Raw genomic sequence first — 22806 nt, forward strand, 5'->3', positions numbered from 1 at the left:
TGGCCGTGCCCACTGGCGGGCGGGAGGGCGGGGTGAGGCGGGGGCGGGGCTCCATCCGGGTCCCTCCCCGCCAGCGGCAGAGCGGCGGCCGGGCTCGGGGCGAGGCGGTGAGTGCGGGCCGGGATGGGGCTGAGGGCTGCGGCTTTTTGGGCTGTGGGGCACCCCGCGGAGGGGTATGGAGTCCTCTTTTGTGCTGCGCTTTTCTTTGTGTTTCCCTATGGGGCGCGCTCTCTCCCATAGGGCAAGGATCCCCATCCCCTTGCAGCGCTCTGTGGGGCAGGGATCCCCTACAGGGCAGGGCCCTGCCCTCCTGCATCCCTATGGGGCAGGGCTCCCCCTCCAGCATCCCTGCAGTCCAGGGCACCTTCCCCATGCAGTCCCCTATGGAGCAGGACTCCCTTCCTATGCACTGCCCTATAGGGCAGCCCCCTCTCTATGCTGTCCCCTGTGGGGCAGCCACTTCCAGCACTCCTGTAGGGCTGGGCCCTCTCCCTGAATAATCCCTATGGGGCAGGGGCCCCTCCAGCACCTTTGTAGTGCAGGACTCCCTCCCTGCGCTCTCTCCTGTCCCCTCCAGCACCCCAATGGTGTGAAACCCCATCCCTGTGTGCTGCCTTATAGGGCTGCTGCTGCCCTCCCTTCTTTGTGCATTCCCCTCCTATGCACCCCCCAAGTGCTGTCCTCTATGGGGTGACAGCACCCTTATGAAGGTCCCCACTTGAAGGCAGCAAGGACACCCCCACCCCGTGCTCACTGGGGACAGCCTTGTCCTGCATTAAGGGTGGGATTAAGCATGGCACGCACCCCACAACCCTCGAAGTGTGGCACAAAGGGACAGGAGACAGTTCCCCACCCTCTGTTCTCTCCCTGCACCCCAAAAAGGGGATCCCCACCACCAAGCCCTGAGGCAGTGTGCTATGGCAATGTGGTGTGGGCTGCTTAGGCTAAAAAAAAGAAAAAAAAAAGCCCAGATAAAGGGAAAAAATAAGAAAAAATGAGGTTTAGGGATGGAAGCGGTACAGCGGGGCGGGCGTTCCTGCCATGCAGGCACGTACTGAGTTTGCTGCTTTTGGCACCAGCTGCGTGTGGGTCCCATAGGACTGTGAGCTGCAGGGGAAAAATGCACCTCTTGGGGTGGTTTTTTTCGTGTTTTCTCTCTTTTTTTTTTTCTTTTTCTTTTTGCACTTTTTCTTCTCCTCTTTGTTTGGGGAGGAACACATCTCCCATTCCCAAAACCCTTTGCACTGTGTGTAGTGGAGTTTTGCTATCCCCGTGATGCCCATTAACAAAGCACAGCCGGACCCCGTGAGCCATTGCCCATTGTGCATATGGGGTTTGTTGTTCTTTTTTTCCCATTCCCCCCCCCCACCTTTGGCAGGAGCTGTGCATTACATACAGCTCTGGCACGCTCCCCGCCTTTGATCTGGAGCTTCCTGCCTGCACAACGTGTTCAGCAGCACGCGAGCAGGGACGCGGACAGGGCTGCTTGCCTCTTCTCATCCCCCCCTTTATTTCACCCTATAAATCTTGCAGGAGGTGTACTCTGGCTTCCAGGTGTTGGGACATATTTTGTGGGATGTGAAGTGAAATAATGTAAGGTTTGCATGATGTGCTTGCAATGGGACTGAGGTTCATTTGTGGGCTTTTTTTGCAGGACAGCAAAATGCAAGTTTTTAGTACTTCAATATTGGATTCAGTATTGAAATCTCTATTAGAATCATAGAATCATTAGGGTTGGAAAATAGCACTAAGATCATAAGAGTCCAACTACTGACCCTTCACCACCATGCCCACTATCCCATGATTAAGGTTGGAGGAGATCTCTGAGATCACCAAGTCCAACTGTTGACCCATCACCACCATGCCCACTAGTACTTTTCCTTATGTTTTTCCAACCTGTCCCCCTCCCCCATTCACACGTTCGGTTTAATAGTGAAACGGTAGCCTGAGTTCATAGCAATGTTTTTATTTTTTTATGATGGGTGTAAACAGAGCAGCCTCGAGCAGTGCTGGGTTAGTGGGGCGATGGGCTCTGTTGCTGTGCTCACAAAGGCTCCAGCTGATGCCTCTGGAGTGCAATGTCATCTGTAGCAAAAATTAAACAAATTTGGCCTGGAGCCTGGAAAGACAACAAACTTTTGGCCTCAGATAACTCAGAGGAAGGGTATAGCTCCCAACAAATGGAGTGCTAGAGGGCAAAGTGGAAGGAACTCAAAATGCAGTAATTGGTTTATTTAGAGGGGGGAAAAAAAGGGAGGGAAGTGCTGACATCGCCATGGTGTTTGCCCAATGCATCTTCATAGAACCGTATCACCAAATGGATTGGGTTGGAAGGGACCTTAAACCCATCCAGTCCCAGGGCTTGTAGCAACGATGGACCGAAATTCCCAGCCATCCTGAGGGCTTCTGTGCTTGTGGATCCCCCTCTCTGCACCTCTTCATGGAATCGTCTAGGTTGAATAAGACCTTTGGGATCAGCGAGTCCAAGCCAGCCGCACAGCAGCTGTAGTAGAGAGGATGCACTGCATGGCCCATCCCACTCCCTGCACCACAGGACCTCGGTGGAGCTGCTCAAAGAACATCTGCAATGGGACAGCAGAAGGCATTGCAACGTAGCAACACAATCTCCTCTGTGACCCTGCCCCTTGCCTGCTACCTGAAAGATCCACATGGCCCCATTCCATGCGTGCACCCAATGGGCATCCTGCAGCTGTCCCAGCATCAACGGTGACCTCAACACAAGGCTTTTGCACTTGGCTGCTCTGTGGTTCCCATGGAAAGCATGCGTCAGAGCACAGAGGGTGGAGTTTTGGGGAATTTCCCTTGCACTCGAGTGTTTCAGAGCACGGGGGTTCTGTTTATTTTTGTTTCCTGCAATGGCTCATCGAGAAGTCATCGTTTGTTGATGTGTGATAACCTTCCTTTGCTTTCGACGTCCCTGAGCCCTGTGGCTCAGACTTTGCCTGGGGAGCGACCTGGCGTGCTTTGTGTTGGGAAACTCAAGGCTGGACGTGATGCTGGGAAAACTCAGCAAGGATGGGCTCTGAGCAGCTGATGGAACTCTGGATGTCCCTGTTTGTTGCAGGGGAGTGGCACCAGATGGCTTTTAAGGATCCCTTCCAACTCAAAACATCCTGTGATTCTATGACAGAAAGCAACAGCACTGGTGTATGGTTGTTGCCCGTTGCTGTATCTGACAGCCATGCTAAAAATTCATTTTTTAACCTGAAAAGTGGGAGTGCTAAGCATCTTCTCCACACCCAAGGATGTGTGATACCCAGGTGCTCAGTGGGACTGGAGTTGCATTGTTCTGATGCTCAGAGCTGCTTTTTCCTCTCCATCATACCTGCAAGTAACCCAGGCTTGCGTGTCCTTAAGCCCTCATTAATTCACTGATATCTGCAAGTGGTTGAACCTGAGTGCTTCATGAGGATGTATCCACACAGGGTTGTGATACCGTACCCAGGCTTCATTGTGCCCCAAATCTGGATGCACAGCTGGGGAGCGAGAGGTAATAACCTCATGTTGTGCTGGGGAGGGTAGATTGGATACTAGAAAAAAACTTTTCCAAGAGTGGTAATGCATTGGAACAGGCTGCTCAGGGTGTAGGGGGGTCACCTTCCTTGGACTTATTCCAGAACCATGGGGATGTGGCACTGAGGAACGTGGTCAGTGGACGTGGTGGGATGGGTTAGGGCTGGGCTTGGGGGATCTTTGTGCTCTTTTCTGACCTGAATGATTCATGAAGTGGCCTTGGATGTCTCAGTGCTGCAGCTGACACCTTGCTCATCCGGCTTAAAGTTCGCTGTCAAAGCACAAGGAGCACACATGGTTTGTTTTGCAGCTTTCGTGCTCCCTGCATCACTGCTTTTGTGAGCAGGACGAGACCGGAGCAAAGGGCTCGTTTGTTTCCATGCTCGCTCCTTCTGCTCTGCGAATGTGGGAAGCAGCCAAGCCCTACTCCGTCTGGTTTTTATTACCGTGGAGGATCAGGCTGCAGGGATCAGGCTGCTTTTAACTCACAAAGCACCCGGCAGGAAACCACGCCAGTTCCCAAGCAGCGAGAGAGAAACTGAAAGCTGTCGACCAGGAGAGCAGCCTTGAGTTTATTTTAGCCATTTCCCAACACTGGTGCTCCGGCTGCTTGGAAATAGCGGAGTGTTTCACAGCTCCCTGGCTGGGAAGAGCATTTTTTGGGGGGAAAAAAAAACCAACAACAGCTGTGGGGCTGGAGCAGAGCAGGGAGGTGGATTTTGACCTATCTGGCAGAACGGAAGGCAAAAGGTAAGAGGGTGGGAATGCAAATATCCCATCTGATGGGGTTTGGGGAGCCCTGGTTCATCCTGGTTGATGCATTAGTCATAGAGTCATTAAGGTTGGAAATGATTACTAAAGTCCCCAAGTCCAACCCACCCCACCATGCCCACTGCCCATGGCCCTCAGTGCCACATCTCCACTGCTCTTGAGCACCTCCAGGGACAGTGACCACCAGGACAGCCTGTTCCAATGCATTACCACTCTTTTGAAGAATAAATGTTTGCTTATTTCCAACCTGAAAATGCAACCATTGAATATCCAACCATTCAGTGCATCCTATCACTGGAATGGCTCCTCCTGCTTGAAACAATATCCCGGCATTGGGATCACATTCAGCTCATCTCTGCTCAGAGCCGTTTTGCAAACGAGCAAATATTTCTGCCCGCCTTTAAAGATGCGCTTTTGCCATTGTTGTGCAGAAAGCCCTCAGCTGGGCTGGGTTTCCCCCGGGGCAATTTCCTGGCAGATTGGTTATGAAGGCAGCTGCGTTTTTAGTTTTTCTTTTGTTTCCTTTTTGTGAGCTCAGCTGAGCATGTACACATGGAGTAGAACAAAAGCTGGCCCTGATCTGCGCCGGCGCGCACCCGGCAGCTGGCATAAAAGAGAAGGTGATCCAGGCTGAAACTGTGGATGGAATGGGTTAGCTTTCTTCTTTTGGACGGAAATTTGGATGTTTTGTATCTTGTATCTGTGGGTGCAAACCCATAGTGCTGGTGTGAATCTGTGCTCCCACTCTTTCCCCACTTTTTTTTGGGGGTAATGTTGCAGGGAACTTGCTTTACCAGTGGGGTTGGACTGGATGATCCCGAGAGGTCCCTTCCAACCCTTACCGTTCTGTGCTTCTTTAATTTCCAGCCAGATCAGCCCAAATCTCAGACCTCAACAGAAGAGGCTGAATTTATGCAACCCCTCAAAAGTCCATCCCAAAGCAGATGGGACACTGGTACAGCATCTCCCAGATGGGATCCAGCCCTGTGGACAAACTGCAAATGCCCCTTCCCCTCATCCGAAGGGCTTTCAGCGCAGGCTGTGCTCTGCTTTTGTTGACATCTGGTTGGAAACTTCTTAAATCCACTGGCGAGGGGGTAATTCTAATCCTTCTCAATGAGATCAGCGGATTAGTGTCTTATAAAATTGGAGGATTAGCTTGAGCCATTTTTTCTTTATTTTTTTTTTTCCTTCCTTTCTGTGCAGCATCGGGTCATTGCTATACCGCTACTAAGAGAGATGGGGGGCTTTGCACTTTAAAAAGCTGAACCAAATTATGCGATTTTTCACCAACCAAAGCATTGAAAAGTATATCTTTAATCCTCGCCCGTGATCCCCATGGATTTTTGTGCAGTATCAGGGCTTTTTTAGCACGTCGGCATCGCACTGCGTTAAGTCACTCAACTGTGGATGGTTTGCAGCCTTTGTGCAGGTGGGCATTAAGCTGGACTGGAGGGGTTTCCTTGAAGGAAATTGGCAAAACTTCTTGGGAGTAGTGTTGCTGATCCTCTGTTGATTATCACAAAGAGTTCAGGACCCATGGAGAACGTGACTACGTCACGAGTGAAGGATGGGATGGGGAAACTCTGCGTCACGCACTTAGTACAACCCATGCCTTCGTCAGCATGCAATCTACAGCAGCTTTCATGATGCAGAATGGAGATTTTGCACCAACGCTGTTGCACTGCCTACGTTTGCAGGGTTTCCTCGCGTAGCTCTTTCCTCAACCCACAGCAGCTGTGATCTGGGAATTCCTGGCTGCTGCCAAGAGCTTTTAAATCCCTACAAAGGCAAGCTCATCGCTTCCACTGCCCTAACGAGGCCATGGTGCTCTCATTGAACTGTGCCAGGAGCCACTGCAGTGACATTTCAGCAGCCTTCATCCCGTGAATTCAGATGTGACTTAATGCAGCGGCCCCACAGCATGGAGAAAGAGCTCCTTCCCCTGCAGAATGCCAATGGCACGGCTGTGTAACCCCATCCTCATCATCTCATCGTGGGCTTTTTTTTGCCAAAAATGAGCATTTTGCAAATGCAGCTTACATTTTGCTAAGTTGGGGAAGGTGGAGAGTGGGCTGAGAGAGCCATAGTAACGTTAAGAGTGGCATTGTGAAGATCTGGGGCCTCACTGTTTGGTTTTAAAGGATGTGCTGGCCATGCGAGACTGCAATTTAATACTTAGACTAACTCAAATTATCTTTAACTCGTAGTAAAAGCCTAAGCAAGGGCTCCTGGGCATCATGTGCTCCCCTGACCTTTAAGAAGACACTCGATGCAGCCCAGTACTCGTCACTAAGGCAGCTTGTTAGCATCAGTGGTATATTATGCCTTCTAGGAGTTGATTCAGAGTCCAGGAATGCATGGAGCTCTGACGGCTGTGTTGCATGGCAGGGAGCCTCACTGCTGTCCTTGTCTTGGCAGCCTTGGGGGGGGTGGAAAATAGTCAGCAGGCTTTGTTCAACCTACTGCAAAACAAGAGATAATGGCCTGAAGTTGTGCCTGGGGAGGGTCAGGATGGATGTTAGGAAAAATTTCTTTGTAGAAAGAGTGGTCAGGCATTGGCACAGCTGCCCAGGGAGTGGTGGGGTTACCATCCCTTGAGGTGGTCAAGAATCATGGAGATGTGGCACTTGGGGACATGGTCAGTGGTGGGATGGGTTGAGGTTGAACTTGGGGATCTTAGAGCTCTTTTTCAACCTTAATGATTCTAAAACCAACCCAAAAGCTAAGCAGTGTTCTCTCAAGCCTTTGTGGTGGCTTTGTCTTTTTTTTTTTAATAAGTTCTGTGTCAACAGCAGGCCTTAACATTTCTTTGTCCTGTGTAAATTGAGGAGGAAACCATGTATAAAGCAATTTCTTTGGGTGAAATGATGAGTTTGGGCAGACGATGCTCAAAGTGCTTGTCTGTCATCTCCCAGCTATCAACACCTGTGATCTCTTGGTGTTCTCCATCTCCTACAGTCACAGAATCATAGAATCACCAACGTTGGAAAAGACCCCTGAGATCAACCAGTCCAACCATTCACCTGTCTTCAATATTCCTCACTAAACCATGTCCCTCAGTGCAACATCTAACATTTCTTGAACACCTCCAGATTCCACCACCTCCTTGGTCAGCCCATTCCAGGCCTGACCACTGTCTCAGAGAAGTATGCAGAACAAGAGGACAGTATACAGGGATTTTCAGTGACCCCAAATGCTTTGCAGAATCCATTAGCAGAGCAGAATGAATGGTGAAAAATTTGCCTAAAACCCAGTAATTTTGTTAACCAAATGCACAACTACTTTTTTTTTCTGTAGATAATAGGAAAAATACCATATGATGGTGACATGGTGACAGTATATATTCCCAGGAGGCTGAGGTTTGGGTTATTTGGGTTTTCCCAAAGGGTTTTTGGTGCTGTCAGCATCTTAACATCCAGCCTTCACAGAAATATTGAGGCTTTTGGGGTTCCTTACGGTTTGTTGGTGATTTGGGTTTGTTGTCCAGCTTTTTGCATCAAGCTGTTTGTTCTTCTTACATTTCTTATATTACTTATGATATTACTTATTATAGTGCTTATTATATTACTTATTATTACTTTCTTATATTTTTGTGAAAATTAAGAGAATGGATCCACTAATGGCATTCTTTAGAGCCAAAATCTAGGTTCTGGGCTTGAAGAGAGCAGCAGGCAGTAACATAAAGGCTTTTTTTTTTCTTTTCCTGTTAAAGGAGCTTAGGAAGCAGGGTGAAAGGATTTCAGGACGTTATAGAATCCATCTGCTTGTCAGTGTTCAAGAATGGAGAAAGCTGGTTGCTTTTTTGCTTTGCAGAAGGTGATTTGCTTTTGTTTAGCATGGTGAGGTTGTCTCAATCAAAGCCAGATTGTTTTGCTAGTAAGGATATCTTTGGAGCATCTGTTGTCGGCATCCCTCTGCTCTTGCCATCCAGATGTAATTTACAATCCATAGAATCATAGTGTGGCTTGGTTTGGAAGGAACCTCAATGATCAAGTCTGAACTCCCTGAATGGCTTTGGTTGGAGAGGACCTCAGCGATCATCTAGTTCCATTATCCATGTGTTTCAACGCTGGGTTTGGGCTGGCAGAACTTCTGAAAAGCCCATTAATTAGGAAAAACACAGTAAATCAGGAAATTAGCACCTGAACATGGCATGGGGCATGGCTCCAGGGTGAGTACCAGAAGGGATGGTGCCAGAAGGAGCCACATCACATCCTTTCCCACCACATCTTGAGCTCAGCAGGTCGTGACATTGCATCTGGGACAGAGCCACGTGCCAGGTATATGGGGAAAAAAAATCAACAGAGCCAAAGGGAGAAAATTCCTCAAGCATTATCTCATCACTGAGCTGCAATTGAACCGTATTTGGACAATCTGTGCGCATCCAGAGTCGGTTTCCCGAATGCAGTGCTCCGGACACACAGATCCTGTGGCCACTTGACGAACTTCCTGTGGCTTTACCAAAAAACTCACTGGATTGCCTGGAAATTCCAGCAAAACAATGCCAGAGCAGCCCAATAGCTGGCTGCTTTCCTCCTTCCTGCTGCCGTCATCCAAGGGCAGCCCAACACGCTGGGTTAGCCTGGATAAAAAGGCAACAGTGTTTGTTTTGTTTTATTATTATTATTTATTTTACCATTTTTTTTTCCTGGAATTTGCAAAATCTGCCTCAGCAACAGCATGGAGCTGATGTAACCTCAGCAATGGGAGCTTCTGCTGACCTATTTTCTGCATCTTTCTGCACCAACAGCACTGAAAACCTTCTCCCGTCTAAAGGTGCGCTTTGGAGGTCACAATGTCTGCTCAACCAACCAAAAAGCATCCCAGAAACTCACCAAATAGCACAGCACCGCTGGTGAAACCGCTTTGTTTTTTTTTTTTCTTCTATTTATTATTTGTTTGAGGACTTTTAGAGCTTTTTGCTTGCTGATTGCTTCACTGATTTCCACGCTGAGAGGGTTAAATCTCAGTGCTCAGCATCGTCTAACCGAGGAGCAAAGCCAGGGAATTTTGATTCCTGTTCAAAAAGCATCAAATTCTCTCTTGAAGGGAGGGGAATGGGGATCAAAGGTCCGGAACGGCTCCTGCTGGGAGTCCAGTTGGATTTCTTGCTTGTGCATGCACCAACGACCAGCATGCAGCCAAAATGGAGAAAAGGAGCAGCTTTTATAAAGAGGTTTTATGGCATTGGTGACCCAGCTGCAGTCCCACATTGGGCAGCATCCTCCTGGGCAAGCATTGCTGCTATTTCAGGTTGGAAAGCTTCTCCAAAAGAGTGGTCAAGCACTGGCACAGCTGCCCAGAGAGTGGTGAAGTCACCGTCCCTGGAGGTGTTCAAGAACATGGGGATGTGGCAGTGAGGAATGTGGTCAGTGGGCATGGTGGGATGGGTTGGTGGTTGGACTAGGTGGTCTTTTCCAGCCTTAATGAATCTAAGGCACCTCAAAGATCATCTTGTTCCAACTAGGGCTATGATGTGGATGAGAGCTTCCCTCCAGCCTGCTGGCTGCACGTCGCTGTCTGCCTGCTGGTGTCAAAGTGCCCAGAAAGGGGAAAGTCTGGAAGTCATCCCACTAGGCACACACAATGAATAACATTTATGTTGTGGATTTATCGCATGGAAGAACACCCTGCTCCACAGCTGACACCAACCTCGGGAATTTTGTTGTTTTGCATTCATTTTAACTTCCACCCAAGTTAACAGCCGAGCTTTTGGGTCAACCTGTGTGAAATACTTTGTGGATTTGTGCAATGCCTTTGGAACAGGAGATGTGCCTGTTACCCACAGCCAACCAGATGTTGCTACTAACCCCAAAACCAGCCCTCCATCTGGGCTAAACAATATAATGCTCAGTGCTTGCATGGCCCATTTATGCAGTGGTACAAATTAATAATAATAATTAAAAAAAAAAAAACACAAAAAAACATCTCCCAGCAGCTCAGTGCAGGTCTGATCCCTGCTTGCTGCAGTTCCTCAGTGCAGGAAGATAATTGTCAGCCTTGCTCATCGCTTTGAGATCTTCTGATGAAAGCTGCATGTAAGAGGCTGGCTGTGCTTATTCAGCACATTAAGTGCTTGCTGTTATTATAATAGGGATTAATTTGGCTGCGTGGCTTATTTGGGTTTGCCTTTAACTGCCTGGCTTGTAATCAGAGCAAAGTGAATGCTTCTGGAGCTTTGTTTCCTGACTTCCCTGCTTGTTCACCTGGCATTAACCATCACTGGAGTTTTAATTAACGTGTACAAACCAGCATCTCCTGCTGGGAATTTGGGAATTTCCTACTCCAGACAGGATCCCTCCCCACAGGGAAGTCTCATCCCTATCACAAGGACGCTGAAATCCCTTTAATTTTGTAAGCCATCACGTCTTTCAACAAACATCTTCATGGAAAAATCTGATTTTCCCTCCTTTGGTTTCATCCTGGCCACTGTGTTGGCATTATGTGGTTTTATGGTTTTGATGAGTCTTGATGATGGTCTCTTCCAACCATGTTTCTATGATTCTGTGATTATTATTTTGTCCAGCCCACCTTTGGGTCTATCATAGGGCATCCCTGCTTTGGTGTTGTTTCACTCTTTTCCCTAGGTTTATCCATGTGCAGGTCAGTATTTCAAGCCAGGAGTATCCAGCATCTTCCTACCCACCGAAGTGGGGCTGACCCAGCCCAGGGGCATTTTCCAGGTCCTGTTGTGGCCCAGCATGGGTGTTGGGGATCCTCGGTTGGGAGAACACAGCATGAAGGCTTTGGTTTTGCCTCAGAAAGCAGCCGTCCTTCCCTGCGGCACTTTTTATTTCTTTTGGCTGCGCTCTTGTAAAGCTGGAGCAGATTAAAATACAGTTCCTCCCTTACCATGCTCCCAAGAAAAAAAAAAAACAAACAAAAAGAAAACCAAAAGCTTGGCTCCTCAAAATCATCCGATTTCAGTCCATTTAAAGTTAACAGTTTCCTGGATCCCTGTACAGGATATTTTAGCCTCTAACCTCAGTGTTTTTTGCAGTAACGTCGCAGGATCAATGTAAAGGATGAACCTGTTGCATGTTTCTTGTGCACCTAGGGACTGTCCAGAGGAGAATGAGCCCCTGTAGGAGATGATGGCCACTTTGGGGACATCCCTTTGGGGCAAAGTATTGATAACACTAAAAAGATGGAGCTCTCATTGTAGAGATCTTTGAAGAGCTTGCTTGTTTTCCTATAGCTTTGGGCCAGCTGTGGTGATTTGAGGTCCTGAAGCTTGTCCAGAGAAGGGTAACAAAGCTGTGATGGGTCTGGATTTCAAGTCTTGTGAAGGACGGCCAAGGGAATTGGGATGGATCAGCCTGGAGAGGAGGAGTCTCCAGGGGGACCTTATGGCTCTGTACGAGTCCCTGAAAGGAGGTTGTGGTAAAGTGAGGATTGGCCTCTTCTCCCAGGTAACAATGACGAGAGGTGTTGGCCTCACATCGTGCCAGGGAAGGTTCAGGTTAGAAATTAGGACAATTTTTTCTCAGAGTGGTGATGCATTGGCACAGCTGCCCAGAGAAGTGATGGAGTCACTGTCCCTGGAGGTGTTCCAGAACCATGGAGATGTGGCACTGAGAGACATGGTCATTGGTCATGGTGTGGGTGGGTTGGGCTTGGGCTTGGGGATTTTAGAGCCCTCTTCCAACCTCAATGATTCTGTGATTCTACAGTTCTGTTTCTATTCTATTTGGAGCAGCTGGGCAAAGCCATGGAAGTTCAGGGTCTAGATGAGATTCACTGCCCTTAATGCAATGGCCCAAACACCACTGCTTTGTTCTCAGTTCACCATCAGCATTGCCAGTAGCCCTCAGTCTGACTAGGAAGAGTGTTTAAAAGGAAAAGTAAAAAAGGAAAAGAATCAGTCCTGTGCTGTTTGGTTGTACTGTTTCTTTTCAAAAATCTCTGCTTGGTTTGAGTGCTTGGCTCAGTATTGAATTGTTTTGTGGATAGGGCTCAGTGCAGTGTTCCAGTAGCATCATCTTCAGCTGCTTGTCTAGATGAGATTCAACCTTCAACCTTCAGTAAACCATCCTGCTTATTCTCCCGGCCTGGATTCTCATAGATGATTTACAGTCCTCAAACCATAAGAACACACTTTGCCTACATGCACTCACTGACTACAGTGGATTCCAGAGCAGTAGCTGGAGTAGAAGAATTGCTCCCAGTGTGCACTGTGGTGTTTGCATCCTCTTTTAATTCCCTTAACTCTCCCACCCTACAGAAACAACTCAGTTCTTCAGGCTAAGTGCTGCACCTGCAGAGTCTCCTGAGCACTCAGGTGGTGAGGACAGGATCCATCCATGTTGATCAACTTGGTTGAGTTTAGTTGTGCCAGTAGTAGGATGGAGCTTCTGTTGTAGTGACCTTTTAGGGCCTTGGTTGAGTTGAGTTTGGATTAAACTCTATATATGGGTGCTACTTTGCTGCGGAGCTGTGCCAGCAGCACTCAGTGGTATGGGTAATTTCTAGGAGTCCCCCTTTCTTCTGAATGCTGAATTCATCCCTTCTGGGAGTCCCTGTTCACTGCAAGTGAGTTGGACTACATGACCTTTAAAGGTCCCTTCCAACTCATATGATTCTATGATGAATCCAGGCCATCCATCCAGGCTGGATGTGGCTCTGGGTAGCCTGGTCTGGTGGTTGGTGACCCTGCCTGTGGCAGGGGGGTTAAAACTAGATGATCATTGTGGTCCTTTTCAACCCAGGCCATTCTTTGATTCTGTGATGACTGTAGCAACCTGCAGCTCAGATCTGGTGCTTTTCAGCTCTCATTCCCCAGGGTAACCTTACCCAGATCCCATGCTTTTGCCCCATCCTCACTTCCTCCCCAAAACCCAGAGCTATACAGTCCACACACAGCTGAAAACTCCCTGCTTTGGGGGAATTTTGTTGTTCCTCAGGGCATTTAATCTGCAAAACAGGCTGCAGGTGATTTCCCTGTGTGTTGTGAAGCTGGCACTGCCCACCTCCCGTGGGCAGTAACTGATGAAAGGAAAACCAGATAGGGTTTGTGACTTCCTCCTTGAAGCTGCGGGTGGGGAACTTCGTGTCTGGCTGGAGATGTTTGTGGATATTCAAGGCTGAACGACTCCATGCTGAAGATTTGACAGCAATGCAAAGTCATTGGGCTGCTCTTCCACCTGGCTCCAGAATTAATTTGATTGAAAAAGGGACATTTGGGGTGTGCTGAATATGCTTCCAATCCATCATCCTAGAGGAGCAGGGATGGGGCTTGTGCTGATGCTGGAGGGTGCTTGTTGGTGTGCATACTCTGCAGGGGAATTTCTGCAAAGTGAGGGATTGGCCGTGGAAGCCGCCAGAGGGGAGGGGAAGGAGAACTTTCCCAAGGGCCTCCCATGCTGCTGACCCTGCAGACAGAGCCTCACGTCCTTCTGTTTTCTCCCTTTCCTCGCAGCCTACCCATGAGCTCAGATTTCCAGCATTACAGTTTCAGGATGCCGAACATCGGGTTCCAGAACCTGCCTCTCAACATATATATCGTGGTTTTTGGCACGGCCATCTTCGTCTTCATCCTCAGTTTACTGTTTTGTTGCTACTTGATCAGGTAAGAGAGCTGCCCTGGCTTTCTGCAGAAGGTGACCTCCTTCAGGTGAGGACATCCCACAAAGTGCTCTGTGCACAAATTGTTCCTGTTATCCAGCATTGAATCAAAATGGCTTAGGTTGGAAGGGACCTTAAAGATCATTGAGTTCCAGCGTTTGGACTTAAGCTGCTCTTGCACCCCTCAGGAAACATGTGCTGTAGGCTTCAGTCTGGGTGCAGAAGTAGGATGAGAGGTGATGGACTGAAGCTGCAGCAGGAGAGGGTCAGGTTGGATGTTAAGAGTTATTTTCTCTCCACAAGAGTGGTCAGACAGTGGGACGGGCTGTCCAGGAGGATGGTGGAGTCACCATCTGTGGATGCGTTCAGGAGCCATGGAGATGTGGCACTCTGAGAGACAGTGGGCACGGTGGGGATGGGTTGGGGTTGGACTTGGGGATCCTGGAGCTCTTTTCCAACTGTGATTCTGTAATTCTATGAAAGTACTCACCCATGCTGGGAGAAATCAATGCATTGGTCAGGAAGCGATGGCATCACCTTTCTGCAAGGAGCTTCATCCTCTTGTGTGGTGACAGCTTGATGTGACCCATGAGATAGTTTTTATTTCCCATTCTAAGCAGAGAATGTGCTCAGCACTCTCCATCACAGCGTTCAGATTCAGAGCAGCGCCATCGATTGCATATCAGACTGAACAGTTCCACAGGCAGTCACGTAATCCACTGTAAAAACAGCAGATGAATATTTATGGGAACTCTTACATGAGCATGAGCGTGGTTACCCAGGTGGCCTTCTCCAAAAAACTCAAAAGCCGTGTTTTATGGCTCCTGCTTTCTGCTTAGTGTTTCAACACGTCTCCCTCTTTAATGAATAACTTATGTACTGTGCACTTAAGAAATGTTTAATACCTGCTCCGTTCGTTACTGTACACAAATTGCTCATTGAACAAAGCCGTTTGGAGATTAATGATGCAGGGGTGATTTGTTGATCTGAGCGACGGGGAGCGGGGAAGGGAGATGGTTGTTCCAATTTGGGGCATGCTTTAATTATTTTACAGGCTGCTGGGGAGGGAGTTAGGCAACTAATTGAGAAGCAAAATTCCTTTTGCTGGAGGGAAAATGGAAGGCAGGTGGGGGAAGACTGGGAATCGAGGCAAATTTGGTGATTTGTAAATGGTGCTCAGAAGGCTGAAGGCTGTGTTTTCCCCAGGTAGAGTGGAATCTATATGGCTTCCCTGCAGAACTAAGAGGGTTTGGACTTTTAGAGTGTTTTCCTGGGCACTGGGTCTTGTTGGGTGTGTTCTGCCCCAAATAAGAAACAACAAGTAGTAATGTCTGGGAGATCAAGCCAGAAAATCTTTAAATTTAGAAGGTGGAGGCGTGCTGTAAGAGAGAGGGTGAGTAACCACAGGGAGAAGCCAGCGAGGGAAGTGGTGAGTTCTGTCTCTTGCTGTCTTTAAACGAAGACAGAGTGCCCTTCTGGAAGAGGCGTCTTGGCTCCCACTCCCAGAAGTAACGAAGTGCTGTTTAACGACCCATGATAGACAGGAGGTTGGATTAGATCACCTCATGATCCCTTTATAGCCCTTAACTGTTGCGAGTCGGTAAATCAAACCAGCAGCACCAGCTCTGGGTTTGGCAGTCTGGTGCCAAACGTGGACCCTGCGTACCCAAAGCAGTCCCATGCCCTGGATTTGGGCTGTGCTTTTGTGCCCCTGCAGCACTCACCACCTCCTTTGGATTTGCCACAGAGCTGAGCTCCCACATCTCAGCTTGGGTGAGGTTTAAAACTTGACGGTCAGCTTGTAGGTGGGCAGTGGGTAAGGACTATGCACAGAGCACCCCAAGTGATTGCTTTCAGATGGGTCAACCTCAGTGTTCCACTGCTGTGATGGTGAATGGCGGAACACTGCTGGAGCCTGGCTGCATAGCAAGCAAATACCCAGAGCTCTGCAGGATTCCATAGGAGGATTGGATATACAAAGCAAGATATTGAACTCATGTTGAATTTCTCCCCCTCCTGAACCAGCTGCTAAAGCCTCCTGGATTACCGCACACATTCCTGACCCCTTCTGCATAGCTTTAACATGGGGTCACAGCTGGAGGCTGCAAAAGGTGAGGTGTTAATTTAATAGTGGGTCGACCACATCCTCACAGAGAAGCAGAGCATTGAGTGCACACAGTGCATCCTCTCCCTCCTGGTCTGCAACTCGCACATCTGCAAAAGCTGGGCTAACAGCAAGCAGAGCTCGTGGGATTTGAGATGGTGGGGATTTAATGGGGCTGGCTCAGAGCGGGGCTGGGTGTGAGCTCCAACCAAAAGAAAGGAAAGGATTGCTGCAGAGCTCTGCTGCACAGCACGTGTTCCTCCCCCCTGGCAGCCGCCTTCAGACGAGAAATAGGGAAAAGGAAATTAAACTTTGCTGGAGTTGTCTGTGTCTGCTCTCTGCTGCTGCTTTCAGAGGATAAGGCTGCAAGAAGGTATAGGCTGGGATCTGTGGGCTGAGGTCAACTGGATGAGCTTTAGCAAGACCAAGTGCTGGTGAGGCTGCACCTCGAGTGCTGCATTCAGTGTTGGGTCCCTCTCTACAAGAAGGACATTGAGGCTCTGGATTGTGTTCCGAGAAGGGCAACAGAGCTGCGAGGAGGTCTGGAACACAAGTCTTCTTTTTTTGTCCTGAAGAGTGGTGAGTCATAGAATCACAGAATCACAGAATGGTCTGGATTGATAAGGACCACAGTGATCATCTAGTTTCAACCCCCCTGCTGTGTGCAGGGTCACCAACCAGGCTGAGGTATTGGCACAGCTGCTCAGGGAGGTGGTGGAGTCACCATCCCTGGAGATATTCTAGAACTGTGGAGATCTTGCACTTGGGGACATGGTGGAGATGGGTTGGGCTTGGGGATCTTAGAGCTCTTTTCCAGCCTTCATTGTTCTATGAAGGGGATGGACTCTTTAGCAGGGTCTGTTGTGTTAGGAATTGGGGAAATGGTTTCAAACTAAAAGAAGGGAGATTTAGACTGGATTTAAGGAAACCCTTTTTTGCAGTGAGGGTGGTGAGGAGCTGGCACAGGTTGCCCAGATAGGCAGTGGGTGCCCCATCCCTGGGGACATTCAGGTCAGGCAGGATGGAGCTCTGAGCACCTGATGAAGCTGTGGGTGTCACTGTTCATTGCAGGGAGTGAGACCACATGGCCTTTAAAGATCTCTTCCAACTCAAATGATTCTACGATTCTATGATTTCCTCCGTGTTTTGATCTGTTGCCATGTACTTGTGGCAGATGTGTGGGTAGCAGCAGTGGCTGGAATTCCTGCAGGGTCACAGCTCCTGACATGGGGTGGATGCTTACCACGACCTGAGGGCTCACATTACAGCAGTTGTGTGGGGTGGGATGGACACATCTGGCCTAGGATCCTCTCTCTGGGCCCAGGATCCTCTCTCTGAGCCCAGCCAAAGCCATGTGCTCAGCCTTTGGGTGCCTCCCCCAGAGCTCTCCCTGCTCCGCACACCTTGCATGCTTGACTGTGCTCATGCTGTTCTCAGGAGGTTTTTAAGCAAAGTTATCCCATGTAAACCTTCCCACATAACACCCGCACTCATCTGGCAGCACTGAGCTGCTTTTCCCCCTTGTAGGCTGTCTCCAGCAGCAAATTTTCCTTTTCCTATCTGTCTTCCATAAGCAGTTTCCCAGCCTCAGGGCTCCTTGTGAACGGAGCCAGTTCCATCCCACTTGCTCCACTCTTTGCACATTGCTACCAGGCCCATCCTTCCTGCAGTGGGATTCACCCATGGCTTTTAGATCACCCTATCTCTGAGAAGCATCTTCAGAGAAAGTGTCTGAGCTCCAAACTGGGGCTCCAGAGCTGCCTTACTGCATCCCTAACCAACCTGTGCTGCATTAAAGTGCATTTTTTTTGGTTGTGTTTTTAATTCCAACATTGTTCTAGAGGGATCTTTTCATGCTAATAGGATGAAGATGTATATTTTTACATCATTTTTACAACTTGATGTTTGCTTGGAAAATCGTGGAGTTCGGAAAAGGGAAATTGTGGGAGGTTCTGTGCTGACAGCTGGATGGAGATGTCATTTTTCCAGCTATGTACAAAGTCCCAGCCCAGACTCTTGAAATGAATGCACAATTTCAGGAAACAAAGAAATGATTCCATAGGGAAGGGAGGGAAATGGAATGGGGTGTTGGGTTGTTGTGGTGATCCTCATTTTCACTTTTCTCTCTGTTTTAATTCCAGGCTCAGACATCAAGCACACAAAGAGCTTTACGCCTACAAACAGGTAAGGTGATGAACAGTCTTCTTCCTCCTTCTCCCTTCTCTTGCCTTCTCCCTTCTCTTGCCTTCTCCCTTCTCTTGCCTTCTCCCTTCTCTTGCCTTCTCCCTTCTCTTGCCTTCTCCCTTCTCTTGCCTTCTCCCTTCTCTTGCCTTCTCCCTTCTCTTGCCTTCTCCCTTCTCTTGCCTTCTTTTCCGTTCTTTTTTCTCACTTCTTCTTACTCCTTCTTCTTCCTTCTCCCTTCTCCCATCTCCCTTCTAGATTGGCTGACAACCAAATCCACATAAAGGCTGCAAGTTCCCTGGTGTTAACACCTTTAGGTTGTGCTTTCAATCCCATTGGGAGGTTCTCTTCCTTGGAAGAGAAGCTGTTAATGGAACCAACTCACCTGGTTTGAAAGAGATCTTCAGGGTCAGAGTCCAGCCCACCTGCTGAGTGCCACCACTGCACCAAATCCTTGTGCTCCTCACTCCCCACACATCATGCTGCTGATACTCTGATTTGGGGGTTTCCTGCCAGCTGGGCACCCCACGAGCATCCTGAGCTGCCAGTGGTTGCCTTCAGGTGTTGGCCCTTCAGGGGCAGGTCTTGGTGCCATGAGTTGGGTTCTACCCAGGGTGAGCCCAGAGGCAACAGGAGGGCTCAGCAGGAAAGCAAAATAATAGAAATACATGTATTTTAAAACAGTCTAAAATAAGAGTTAAATCCCAGGAGCATGGCTGAAGGATCCCCATACAGTGGGGACATTTCCCACCTCAGAGCCCCCTGGAGACCTTAGGGCTTTTCAGACCTTTTGTGGCTTTTGTGAACAGTAACAGCATCACAGCTGGAGGTTGGAGCAGCCACAGCTCTCCTGGGCAGCACATCTCCAGCTCTTGTGTGCAGCCACCCACACAGAGGTGAAAATAAACACAGGTTCCCACTGATGCATCCTGTTTTCCCCAGGGTGTGTGTCATTTTTCTGCCTCCATCATCCAATCAGGAAATGTACTTAAAAGGGATTGAGCTGATATGGTGTTGTATATGATGTTACAATGTGGAGCACTGCCCTGGGGAAGGGATGGAAGTGAAGCTGTACACCGCAGCTCGTTCCCCCTCTGCCAGCCCAGGAGCTCTGAGTGCAAGAGGAGACCTCCTGGCTTGTATCCTCTGATCATTTTGTTTGTTTCTTTTGTGCTTTTTTGGTCATTTTTGTGCTCATCCTGTCCATGCACTGGGTTGAGGACCATCTGCAGGTGGTTTCTGGCTCCTCCTGGATGTTAAATGGGATTGTTACAGCTGTTACAGCACCAGGGTGCTCATGGTTGTGTATTTACAATGACAATAATTGCTGATAATATCCAGGATAAGTCATGTTTTGGTATGTTTTTAGAATTTAGGCTACTTTTATGCTCTTTCTGCTGTTGTGCTATAGAAGACCTCACCCTATACCCAGATCTGTGTATGGAGCTTTGCACTGCACAAAGCTGGGGGGAGAGGCTGGGACTGAAAGCAGAGGATTTTCATTACAATCAGTACAGTGGAAAGGGAAAATGTAATAGAAATGGGTTGCAAAATGTGATTTATGGACATCTGAGATGCTGGAAACATGTCTTAAAAGCAGCATCCTGACACCATCTCTTCCTTGCAGGTAATACTCAAGGAGAAGGTGAAGGAGTTGAACCTACACGAGGTGAGTCCATGTGTGGGTTTGCTTCCTGGGAGGGTTCACGGGATCCAGACCTTGCATGGTCCTCACTGCACAACCCTAGAGTGAATTGATGGGATTTTGCTCTGCAAAAGAAGCTTTGGGCTCTGGAAAGTTGCCCCAGCAATTAGAGGGCAGATTAAGCCCAAACTGAGCTTTAAACTTTCTTTTATCGCTGTTTAATGACCTCTGGAGCTGCAGGACTTACCACCCTGAGACTCACAACCCCGGGGCTGCACAGAGCAGTGCTAAGCCACGCTCTGTCACACTGCCAAGCCAACCCACGAGGCAAAGGGCCTTTTTTTTTTCTTTTTCCATGACCAAAAGCAGTGGGATGAGACAGTTTTTTTGGGGAGCGTTGCCTCGGTTTTGCCAATCTGTGTATTTTTGGCTTGCAGAACCGCTGACTTTGTGTGACTTGCTTTCAGATCTGTGCTGTTTGCTTGGAAGAGTTCAAGCCCAAGGACGAGCTGGGGATCTGCCCGTGCAAACATGCCTTCCACAGAAAGTGAGTGCAGCAGGCCAGGAGCTGTTATTTACAGCATTACAGAGTGGGAGGGCCAGAAGGGACCTCAGGAGATCCCCCATTGCTAAGATTCCCTCTCAGCCTTCTGTTCTCCAGGTGAACAGCCTCAGGGCTCTCAGCATTTCCTCATAAGGGAGATGCTTTGGGTCCCCATTGTATCTGTGGCCTTCTGCTGGGCTCTCCCAGCAGTTCCCTGTCTGTCTGGAATTGGGCAGCCCAGCACTGGGTGCAGTGCTTCAGATGGAAAATCCCATTATCGGATACCTTGGAGCATTTGGAGCAACAAAAGCAGTGAGCTAGTTTCTGTGTATTTATTTATTTGTATTTTATAAGGTTGGATGTGGCTCTGAACAGCCTGGTCTGGTGGTTGGATAGTGAACAGGGAGGTTGAAACTAGATGATCATTGTGATCCTTTTCAACCCAGGCCATTCTATGATTTATGATTCATTGAGTTGTAGGATCATTAGGCTGGGAAAGACTTCAAAAACCATCAAATATATAGCAAATATATAAATTATCATAGAACCACAGGGGTCAGAGTGGGCTTCTGGAGATCATCCAGTCCAACCGTCCTGCTCAAGGAGGTTATATGTTATTATAGGTGATTATACTCTTGATTTATGTCACATAGTTGTTATATTTTACATATAAAGGTACTTAAATGATGAATTAAGAACGTGACATTAACAACACTGCAGGGAGGGATGGAAATGGACCAGACCTGGCACGTGGCTATGCCACAAGGGACTGCGTTGCTGATTTGGGGTCCTTAAGACCCTCTCACCCCGTGTCTGTGCTTTTTCCCCTCCCAGGTGCCTCATCAAATGGCTGGAGGTGCGCAAGGTGTGCCCGCTTTGCAACATGCCAGTGCTGCAGCTGGCACAGCTGCACAGCAAGCAGGACCCAGGCCCTCCCCAGGGTCCCCTACCTGGAGCAGAGAACATCGTATAGCTCTGCACCAGCACGGACTGCCCCGGGGCTGCTGGGGGGTACCTGGAGACGACCAAAGCACTATGGCACCAGCAAGGAGCCAAGCTGGGGACAGGAGGATGGAAAGCTGAGAGCACTTTAGGGAAGTAGCATCCCCACGCCCCAAAATGGTGCTTGGCCTTGGAATGGGGTTTTCCTGACCGGGAACATGGAGCTCAGTGACTGTTGGGAAACCTCAGCATGATGCCTTGGGATGGAGCGACCGAGCGGTGCCTGAATGCACTCATCCCCCTCTGAGCATCACCCAGGAGAGCCAGCGTCCGTCCTGCACAGTGCTGTGGGGTCAGTGCCATCTAAGGGGGGAATTTTCGTCCCTGGTTGCGATCCCTACTGAGGATTGCAGTTTCTCCTCCCAAAGGGCCACCCAGGGTTTGGGGCCGGGTGCTTTTTGGGGTGGCTCCCCCCCCCTGCTCAGTGCCACGGGCTACCTCAGGGCTTCCTTCATCCCCGCCATGGGTAAGAGCATCTCCCATTGGTGCAACCACCTCGGTATCACAGTAAGGTGGGGGCAAACCCTGCCCTTTGGGTTCACATTGAGCCTGGCTCTTTGGGTTTCCAAGCATGGATGGCTCAGCACCACCCAAAGTCCACATCCAACCCTCTCCGAGTGCCAAAGCTGCTGGGGGCTGCACCACCCCCTCCTCTCCTTTCACCCCATGGGGCAAATTCAGCCCTTTTCCAGGCATCATTCCCCCCTCAACCCCGCAGCTCTTTATGGGGGGGGATCCCAGTATTACCCCACAGCGGGGCTGGGTGGGCTTTTGGGGGGGGTCCCTCCTGTACATACCCTGCGACTCCCAAAACTGTTTATGGAGCGTGGAGCCTCATAGACGTGTTTGTACACTACAAATTCTGCAGCAGAATATTTTTTTAAAAACGTTCGCTGTTTTCTTTTTTTGGGAGGGGGAGGGGGTATTTTTTGTTGTTGTTGTTGTTTTCGGGGCTTTTTTTTTTTTTTGTAAGCTCTATTTTTGTATATTTAATTGCTATTTCAAGATTCTAATGCGTCTTGTTTTGCTAATCACACTATTCTTAAGGAAAAAAAAAAACAAAGGAGGAGAGAAGTGGTTTGCATGTGATTTGACTTGAAATGTAAATAAAGGCAGGTTTTGGATGTGGGGTGTGTTTGAAGGGGTGACCTTGGGCATGGGGAATGGATCCCATCCTCAGTACTTCGCTCTGTGCTGTCTGCATGGCCTGCATCTCCCAGCAAAGCTTCAAAATCTCATCTAGGAAAGGACATATCTGAGTATATCATTTCAGACCCAAAGGCACAGCAAAGGAGAGAATCAAGCAAGGAATTTGTGAATGGTACACACTCAGCTCTTCTTGCTGTAAATATTATCCATTATCAGCATCTCTGTTGTTCTGATCATTTATTCAGGAAGCAGTGTGCTACTTCCAAATCCATGTCCTGAGAGCAGAGCATCCTCAGAGGCTGCAGACTG

General features: G+C 48.8%; 1 protein-coding gene across 2 annotated transcripts; it reads left to right on the top strand.

Annotated features, from left to right (window-relative positions):
- Positions 1-47: 47 nt before the first annotated feature.
- On the top strand, positions 48-22322 carry RNF24 (ring finger protein 24). 2 transcript variants are annotated; one of them, XM_031588172.2, is made up of 6 exons: positions 48-107; positions 13727-13876; positions 18118-18160; positions 19785-19826; positions 20270-20349; positions 21181-22313. In XM_031588172.2, exons 2-6 carry the CDS (start codon positions 13734-13736, stop codon positions 21317-21319), a joined length of 447 nt encoding a protein of 148 aa, XP_031444032.1. In that variant the 5' UTR covers positions 48-107; positions 13727-13733; the 3' UTR covers positions 21320-22313. The 2 variants fall into 2 exon arrangements, with proteins under 2 accessions (XP_031444032.1, XP_031444033.1); XM_031588173.2 differs by lacking the exon at positions 48-107 and adding an exon at positions 4043-4284 and having other exon boundaries at positions 21181-22322.
- The last annotated feature ends 484 nt before the right edge of the window (positions 22323-22806 follow it).

The sequence above is a fragment of the Phasianus colchicus genome, chromosome 4 (genome assembly GCF_987193195.1).
Source record: "Phasianus colchicus chromosome 4, bPhaCol1.hap1.1, whole genome shotgun sequence".
In the NCBI taxonomy this organism is placed as follows: domain Eukaryota; kingdom Metazoa; phylum Chordata; class Aves; order Galliformes; family Phasianidae; genus Phasianus; species Phasianus colchicus.

Excerpts from the sequence above, each read along its gene's own strand:
- RNF24 (XM_031588172.2), top strand. The coding sequence starts at position 13,734 with ATGAGCTCAGATTTCCAGCATTACAGTTTCAGGATGCCGAACATCGGG. Across the intron at positions 18,161-19,784 it reads AGCTTTACGCCTACAAACAG|GTAATACTCAAGGAGAAGGT; the intron begins GTAAGGTGATGA and ends TCTTCCTTGCAG. Across the intron at positions 19,827-20,269 it reads AGGAGTTGAACCTACACGAG|ATCTGTGCTGTTTGCTTGGA; the intron begins GTGAGTCCATGT and ends ACTTGCTTTCAG.